General features: G+C 40.1%; 1 protein-coding gene across 1 annotated transcript in view; it reads right to left on the bottom strand.

The window, feature by feature from the left end:
* agrn (agrin) overlaps positions 1–9,677 on the bottom strand; it is a 476,432-nt gene that overhangs the window by 133,333 nt on the left and 333,422 nt on the right. Inside the window, exons 7-8 of the mRNA XM_017305640.1 lie at positions 7,162–7,386; positions 3,880–4,086 (exon numbers count right to left, since the gene is read on the bottom strand). Of these exons, the coding sequence (XP_017161129.1) occupies positions 3,880–4,086; positions 7,162–7,386 (432 nt within the window). The remainder of the gene's footprint in view (positions 1–3,879; positions 4,087–7,161; positions 7,387–9,677) is intronic.

Here is a 9,677-nt window from a genome sequence, read left to right as displayed (position 1 = left end):
CTTAAACGGGAACCTCCAACAACTGATGACTGGATAAATGTAGTGAAAGAGATTTATGTACTGGAGAGACTGTCTTATTCCATTAATGTGCAGAGAGACACTTTCTACAAGATATGGTCAAAGTGGACAGAATATGTCAAACCTGTTATGTCTGATTTTTTGTAAACCTTGCTATGATTCAGATTTATGCTCTAATTTGATATGTGTTGTCAATTATTGGTTGATACTCAGGCTGCCCCGCCACTCCCATTTATTTTATTTTGTTTTTTATTTTTTTTGCTGTTTTTTCTTGAACTTGTTTAAAATTAGAAAACAGAGAAATCATGTAAAAATGTGAACGTAATCAGTATTATTATATAATTGTATTGTAACATGCTTTCTCAATAAAAATGTTAATATAAAATAAAAAAAAGATCCTAAAATCTTCCAGAGATGCTCTGCAGAGGCGGTGAGTGAGAATGCAAATGTTGGCTCAGTTTGCTCTGGGCTTCTTGTGGGGGATTTTCATCCCAGCCTCCCAGTAAAATATCTGGGAGTGAAGCCAGTGAGGCCAGGTTCAAGTGCAGCAGCAGAGCATCCACAGCCGCTACAGCAAACTGCTGGAGTTCTGCAGACCTGTGTTTTGCTCTCAACTTGGCCATATTCTGGATTCACTCAAATCCACATGGTGAAGACTCCAACTATGAGACGGGGAATAATAACATTTACCCATCCTTCTCAAAGTGCTGTTAAAAAAACATAGATTTTCCAAAGTTTTCTTTTTCAGTAAAGTCCTTTCTCCTGAGGCCACTAAGTAAAAAATCTCTCTTTTTTTTGTTATAAAAGTGCAACTTCCTCAGAAAGACTAACGTTTTATGACAAAACGATAGAAACATGTCTCACATCTTACTTGGATTTACTTGGATTACTTGGATTTGAGACATGTTGAAAGGGAAAATGACACTACACGTAGCCAGTAGAAATAAACACTACAAACATGAGGAACTTTATTACATGTTTGGACCCAGACGTAACACAGTTGATCTTACTTTCAGAAGAAACTGGAAGATGATCGAGGTAGCAAAGTCCAAATCACTAAATAACCAAAAAACGTTTAACAATAAAGTTTTTGGATAATTTATGGAATAAAAAAAACAAAGATAAGTATTGATTTTTGTTATTTAGGTTATTCCACTATCAGATTTATGCAAAATTAGGCCTGTCATGACAACAAATTTTGCGGGACGATTAATTGTCTCAAAAATTATTGCAATAAATGATAATATTGTTTGAAGACCATTAACTCCTCTGTTACCATTACCATAAACTGATAATATCATTTTAATGCAAGCAATATCCTGCAAAAAAAAACAAAAAACACTTTATTTTCAAAAGAACACTAACTGATAAAACAATCAAAAACAAAAATAAAATTGACTCTGACACCATTAACAGAAAATGCACTTGAATAAAAACTAAACATAAAATCAAAGTGGAAATAAAACCTCAATTCAACCAAAAAAGTAYAGATTATGAAGTCTGTACTATATTCCCCTTCAGTAATCAATAGATTTAGATAGAGAAGATGGGCACATCCTGATGCAATAGTTCACTCCTCTCTTAAGCYCAGTTCACACTACACGATTTTCTTGCCCCGATTTTCCCCTTACGACAATCTTAGAACGTCCAACGATCGTAACCGATCATCCCGTAGGTGTGTTACGACTGATCGGGTCCAGTCGGTAGAACTTCGGGACCACTCCGATCTAAATCAGGCATATTCAACATGTTGGATTGTCTTGTCCAGTTTATCGCTGCAGCGAGTGGGGTTTTCTCCAACTGGGAGCGAAAACGCAGCCTGTTGAATGTGACAGGTAGCCAATCAGAAAGTACGGATTCCTCTTTGTGCTTTCTGAGTGGAAAGCAGGAAGGGGACTCCCAAAGACCTAACACCAGCGGACATCAGAGATGATATGTGGAAACAACATTAATGTTTATTCAACATTTTGTGAGAGGAATATCCACAGAAATGACAAGGAGAGGAGTTGGAGCCAAATTGCTACCGCAGTTGACATACCTGGTAGCTTTTCAGCTGTTCATCGTTAACGTGACATAAATAGGTTATAAATAAATAAATAATGTTATTCATTCAGCCGCGTTCGTTTACTTTAAATTCACGTGTGATATAGTGTGAGCTGAGCATTACACTAAGGAAATGAGGAAGGGAGGGTCAGTGGAGAGCACCGGAGTTGAGCCTTTTTTCATTCAGTGTCATCAATAGAAAGAGAAAAAGGCAGGAAGAGACGATAAAGCCGATGAATTAAAATGAAGTCGATCATTTTCATTTATTGTACGATTAATTGATTTATTGTTTATCGCGACAGGCCTTCATTGCTTTTATATTTATTTCAGCCTTCTAGTCATTCCTTTAACTTGGTTAAATGAGTCATTCTTTAGAAATGTGGACGCTGACATTAGCATTAGCTGCTACATGTTTAGCATTGAGGACTTTTCAATCAGATCGTTTTTTGAAGCAAAATTAACCCTTCATTGTCCATCTCTGTTAATGAATTTCTCTGGTGCGTCAAGTTTATGGGTACCCCAGAAACACGCAAATATAAAGTTTCCACTCACTCATTAAAAAAAAAGGGGTCGGGGGGCAACTTGTTAAAATATATGTAAATTTATCTAATTTTTCTTAAGGTGTTAAATATGAAATATTAGTAAGTATTTCATTGATTCTGCTGGAATTCTTTCAGTTTGTGAAAATTAACCCATTTGTTTCCACAGAAGTTTGAAGAAGCAGTCCGCACAGGGCCTGGAACAGCTGAAGTCAGTGGTTTGGAGGAGTGAGTGAATACCTTTGGTAATCTATCATCTCAGACAAAAACAGATTTGTTCAGATAGCAACACCTGTTCTGTTTTTGTAGAAGTGCAGCAGGTTAGTTGTCATTTTTATGGCCTCAGAGCTAATGGAAGTAATTAATCATTTCAATTAAATGTTAAAGTTTTGGCTATTTTCATCTGTGGCAGCTTTTTATTTTTCGTACAGGCACAGTGGGTCTAAACATCTGCGTTCACAAATGGTAGARAACTAAGAGCTCTGCATCGATCGTGTAAGCTGGTCGCATTTATCACACATTGCTGGTGATGAAGAGAAGGACTCTGTATGGCAACAGCAAGGTAAGGAGCTGATGCACACCACAGCATGCAGCAATGAGAGGGTCAGAGGTGAGGCAGGCAGCAGCAGAAAAAATAAACAGCTCTTTTTAGGAAATAAGAAACACAGAGAGAGCAGGAGGAGGGAAGGCTTCTCCAACCTCACAGGTCACATCTTTACAGGATGGTAAACAGAGGAACAGACATTAATGGCAAACACATGGAGGCAGATGGACTAAGAGAGAGAGGGGTGAAAAAAAGGAAACGGTACAAGACCCCCTGCTGTTAGGTCCCCTCGCAGCAAGGGGGAGGGCTTCACCCCTCTGAGTCCGCTTGATGAGGTCGACCCCATGGTCCACCTACGGCCCAGAGGACCGGCCACGCAGACACACAACAAAGACAAGACTGAGGCACTGAAACAAGAAAGAATAATTTTAGACAAGACACAGAGACAGAGACGAGGAGACCGGAGCGAGGAAGAGGATGAATGAAACATGAAGGTGGCGTTTTGGTTTGTGTGAATGAATGAAGCGTGACAGGATGAGGAGATGGATGAGAGGTGAAGGCACTGATACTTTCTAGGGAATGCATATATATTCTAGTTTATAGTACAGAACCCTGCACTCTCTGGAGATCGTCAAGCTAAGGAGCTCCAGAAAGTTCAGTCACACCCGCAGCCCGCCCGGAAGATTCAGACGGGAAAACAGGTAGTGATGTTCGCCATCTGTGGGCTCCACTCACCGCAGGGCCCCAGCTGCTTGGTCCTGATCAGGCTCTTGCTGAGGCACTCAGCCTTGCGGCGCAAGCAGTTGTTGGGGAAAGTTCTCCCGTCCATGCTGCACAGCGGCTTGTAGGTGTCATCACACTCGATGGGATCACAGGAGCAGCGGGCGCCGCTCTGCTCCACCACACACACGGCGTTGAACTGGCAGTCTTCTCTGCACACCTCTGCAAGCAAAAGAATAAACGATGAAATGAACCGTTAATGGGGCAAACTGACTTCCTCTGGTGACCTGGACTTAATGCTTCTGGTTTTCAACCCCATTGGTGACCACTGGGAAGCACTCTGCATTCTCTGGTTTATTTTCTTTACAGATTTGTTATACGTCTGTACGGATGCTGATAAGGCTGGATCTGGCAGTGGCGTGACGGACTAATCACTGCAAAGGAAAAGGACAACAGACATAAAAAAAGAAAAAAAAAACAATATTCAGAGCTGGGAAGTGTTAAAGCGTTGCCAGCAGTGTGAGCGGCCGAACTGCYAGGAAATAAATCAGTTTTTATCCAAACGGTAATAACATGTCAGGATAGACTGATGTCACCAGTGGGGTATGGAAACGTTTCTCTTTCAGGAGCAGAGGTCAAACCTTCCAAAGAAATACAATAAAAACATGGAACCAAGACTTTTGTTTATAACAGGCAGCAAATAAAAAACACAGAGACCGTTCTGTGAGTGATTAAAGACATTTATGAAGAAACAGATGGCTTTTAGTAGCAGAAAGATTTTATTCTAGAAAATACCAATGTCATTTCTGGACTTTCTGCATAAAATCATGATAAAATTATGTAATATAATAGATGGATGGATGGACAGACGGAAATGATGGAACTTTTTAAACTGGGTTAGTTTGGAGAACTAAATATTTTTCATGCTGTGTTATCTCTCTGACTAACTYAGTTTCATAAAAACTTTTCTCTGCACAAATGATTCAACCCAACCCCCCCAAACCGTTAAACTCAAAGTTCTTCTATAGCTTTGAAGATAAAGTTTCCCAAAAAACTTTGACACAAAATCCCTAACCATTAGTCATAAAATAAAATGTTAGGGTTTTAAATTAAAATCAGACCATTATATTAGCAGGAATCTGCAGAAGGAATTAGGAGAAGCAGMAGGAATAATGGTAATGTGACACGGCACATTTGCTACTGAAGTGAGAAAATCCAATTTGAAGGGTGGCCTCTGTTCTGGAGGCGCTCACCACACTTCCACGTTTATTTCACTCCTGATCAGTGGATTAAATTTGTACAGCCATCCAATTCCTTCTCCTCTTTTCTTTAAAAGCCTGTCATGCCACATTTAATTACGCCGCCACTCTATCCGAGTGCGAGGGCTACGCAGATGTGCAATGTCACGGTTACAAGGCGAAATGGCCATTTTCATTAGTTACCAATTTGTAATTTGCTTTGGGATATGATTTCATGGATCTGTGTTTCAAATTGAATTATTCTTTTATTTGAAAAACAGGGCAGCACAAACGTGGAAGGGGTTGGAGGAAATAACTCATTCACTTGCTTACATGTTTATTTGTGTGAACCTGGTCACACAAATAAACACGAGCCAGCAGATCTGCTGTGGCTGAGGTTTATGCACCCTGCAACTTCGTCATCTTGTCAGGTAGAGCGGGAAGCATAGAGTGTCAAAATCTGGATATCAACCTTCAGCGCAGCCTGAACCAGAGGACGCCCTGTGCTTAGATCCATTCTTGTCTCTGGTGGTATCATAAGGTCTTAGTGCATTAGTGTTGCCGCGCGTTATGGCTGTAAACCTGTGCAGCAGTTCCCCAGCGAGGCCGCGCCGACAACACAACAGCGAAATTGGATTTCCTCCGATGGCTATCAGGCGTACAGTAAAAGCTGACAGCTCTTTGTTGACTGAGGCTTAAACCCCGTGTTCTAATAGCAAAGATAACAGCCCTGGAGGCTTTTATCAGGCAGGACTGGAGGCCCGTGATACAGCTGAGATACAGTGCAGACCCTGTAACCTCACCGTAATTTACCTCCAAATCAGCCACAGGAACGCACCAACTTCTTCTCATAAAGTTTCAACCTTCAGTTTAACTTTGGGAAGGACAGATTTACTGTGCCTGGCAAAGTATGCACACCTCTTTCATCGTTGTCACTTTACTGTGCTAAAATATAAAGCTGCAGTATGTAACTTTTACAAAAATATAGTTMTTTTTACACTTTCACCATGTTGACAGTTTGTTGCGAGATATTCTTTGAAAACATCGATTTCCTCCATCTTCTCTCTGAGCTGCTACTGCTGTCTGAAGAAATTCACCAAAAACAACCAATCAGAGCCATGAGGAGGGGCTTATCAATCAACCTCATGCACTTGCTGCAACAACAGGATCTGTTAGCTGCTGGCTCTGATTGGTTGTTTCTTGTCAGCACTGGAAGAATTGAGAGGAGGTGGAGATCGAATTTGTCACATTGTCTCTCATAGTATACTGTCACGATTCAATACAGTTCAATAGATATGGGAAAATAACTTAAGTTTCAAACTGCAGCTTTAATGTGATTTTATGTGATAGACCAAGACAAAGATGAGATGGAAGAAAACTTTTCTGTTACAATTAACATCTGAATAGAGGAAGATGCATTTCTACTCAGACCCTCTACTATGATACCTCTGTAGACTAGCATGAAAAGCAACTTGTAAGTTTTTATTCTCAGGATTTTTATTTCCATCTTTGTGTTAAAATCTATGCAATCATTTATCTTAAATTAATATTAACTGGAGCTACAATGGAAGGGCTAAGATTACAGAACATGCATTTACAATGGCCTAGTTAAAGTTCAGATCTAAGTTAAAATAATAGTTGAAATTGATGTTGATAGCTATTAAAACAACATGCAGCTGTAATTACAGGAACATTTGTTTTCTCAAAGTATTACCTCAGAGAAGCCTGAAAACAAATGCACTCTGCTTTTTAAATGTATAATTATTTACTACTTTGTTTCTATCAAATAAATCCAAATGAAATGGCATGAAAGCTTGTAATTTTAGAAATGTGTAAAAGTTCAGAGGGGAAATGAATGCTTTTGTGAAGCACTGTATTTACAGCTGAACGTTGTTTTCTCCTCCTACACCAATGGCTTTGTAAACATTTGTTCATCATGAGGTGATTCACACTCCATCACAGAGATTAAAAAAGAAAAAATGAGCAACATAAGTGCAGGGTTTGTCCTGACATGCAAGCCCAGTTGATGAATCTGACTCTTTCAGGCCGTTCCTCTTACCCAACTTTCCGCATGCTCCGGCGTGGATCTTCCTGAGGCTGATGCCCTTCTGCACGCCGGTGGCCATCATGGCGCACTCGCTGGGGTAGGTGTGGCCATCGCTGGCGCACAGAGGCTCGGGTTCTAGTCTGCATGACTCTGGTGGTTTGTAGAGCTGCGGCTGGCGTGTGACGGCCTGGACTCGGCAGATGGTGTTCAGGCTGTTCTCGCTGTCTTTACACGGGTCTGTGGAGGCGGGGACATTCAGGAACAGGTTAGCATGTCAACAGTCATTACAATACACCACTGCTGACAAGACACTTTAGCTGCCGACCCAAAGGCAGCACTGACAGACTCAGCAGACTGAGAGTGACTCAGCTAGTTATGGACCAGTAGAACTACTCAGATCTAAATGACCGTATTTATTAGTGGTTTTAATTATAACTGATCAGCATATTAAATCATGTTGCTGCTCTTTGGTCAGAATGAGGACTGCGCTGCTCAACCTTCACAGTTTTTAAAAAGAAACTAAACTAGCTGAAAGCAAAGCAGTTTCCTATCCATCCATAAAATCTGTCACAACTTACAGCAGAGGGTCTTACATCCAGTTTTAATGCTGATTCTGTCTGTTGGTTGTTTTGTTGATGTTTTACTTGTTTTAGTAAAACTGTGTGTGCTGCGTTCTGTCCTGTGACTTGTGTAGCAACGTGCTTAGTTTTTTGTTCTTACCTCTCTTTGGACAAAGGATAAAATTTAGCTATTGTGCATATTTACACTGCGATGAATTATGGTAATGGTGATTAATGTGCACTGCCCCAATCAAACWAATTAAATTAAATTTAAATATAACCTTGTCAACTGTAGTTTTAAAACAGCACTACCTTAATTTAATCTTTGATCCCCACACAACCAATAATCAGAAACCAAATGCAATTTTCTAATGATAAACTGTAGGAGATTTCCACAGCCAGCTCACAGGCAGTGGGCAGCAATATGTAGGGAAAGGGGGAGCACTCCATCTCCATTTTCAGCAGGACTGTCAGCAAGTGTCATAACACTCTCCAGTAGATCTGAATAACTTACACTGTAACAAACTGGGACAGTTTCAGTGAATGTTTGTATCATGGAAGCAGCAAAGAAGAGAAGAAAATATCAGAGAAAATGAAAACATATATATTTCTGGATTATTAACTTAGTGCAGGTCAAATAACCTATATTAAGATTATGTGACCTGTATTAAGATCTATGAGATCTTATTTCATGACTGGAATAAGATCTCACAGATCAAAATCTCACCATATCAAGACTGCAGGTTTTTCTCAATTAAAGTGAGTCTCACAAAGCACTACATCTGCTTACTATTTTAGTCCAAGTCATTAGTGAAATCTCCAAATATTACATTGAGCTTGTTATATCATATCTACATTTGAGACTCTTATTTTGAAGTAAGACAGGAAGTAGTTCTCTAGTTGTTCCCTGATTGATTCGGCTAATAAAGACAGCGCCCCGGGCTAGTCAACCACACTCCATTAACCTTATTATTATTTAATTATCCCTGACAGCTAATATAAGTTATCAAAATGACAGAAAAAATAACCTGTATAATTTGCTGAAATAAATAAACTCTGATGAGACCGATATCTTTGTATCATTTAGGGTTAAAAAAAAGGTAAATGTTTCAGTAAGAGCTGAGAAAATAAAGCAGATGGCTAACTGTTAGCGTCAACCATTAGCACAAAGCTAGAGAATATTTCAGTGTTTTTTAAAGGAATCTGGACAGCAGTTTAAAATGTAACTATTGTTAAGGTCTGGCTCTTAAACCATAACAAATTAAAGGGAAGCAACGCATGGGATAACTTCAAATGGGATTTATTTAACAAAAATCATAACTAGTTGGGGAGGAGAAGGAGAAAGGGGAGAGAAAGGCAAGGAAACAGAGTGAGAGTGAGGAGTGTCAGAGGGACAGAAAGAATGGGCTTCTTAAACTGGGTTTGATGTCATTCTGGAGACACTGGCCAGCTGCCTCCACTTCCAATCAGCACCAATCAAGAAGTCTAAAATAGGGACGTTAAAGACCCAGAGGAAAGGTCTTGGGCTGTAACACTAGACCGATCTAACTGGACCCTAAAGCTCCACCGATAGAAGTTTTCTGGCTGATCTTCAAAAAACCTGACCTGCCAATTCTGATTTTGGCCAATTTATCTGAAATGTCGCTAAATATAGAAAGAAAGTCCCTGAGTTGGCAACAGTGAGGTAACTTGACTATTGTTACTTCAAACAATAGTTTGAAGTAACATGACATGGTGGGCGTTGTTGACCTGATGAGTGGTGTTAACCTGATGAGTGGTGTTAACCTGATGAGTGGTGTTAACTCAATGAGGGGTGTTAACTCAATGAGGGGTGTTAACTCGATGGGCAGTGTTAACTCGATGGGGGGGCGTTAACTCGATGGGCGCTGTTGACCTGATGGGGGGTGTTAACTCGATCAGGGGTGTTAACTCGATGGGGGGTGTTAACCTGATGGGGGGTGTTAACTC

The sequence above is a fragment of the Poecilia reticulata genome, linkage group LG7 (assembly GCF_000633615.1).
Source record: "Poecilia reticulata strain Guanapo linkage group LG7, Guppy_female_1.0+MT, whole genome shotgun sequence".
In the NCBI taxonomy this organism is placed as follows: Eukaryota; Metazoa; Chordata; class Actinopteri; order Cyprinodontiformes; family Poeciliidae; genus Poecilia; species Poecilia reticulata.
The sequence above is the reverse complement of the archived record's forward strand: the minus strand, read 5'-3'. Positions and strand labels throughout refer to the sequence as shown.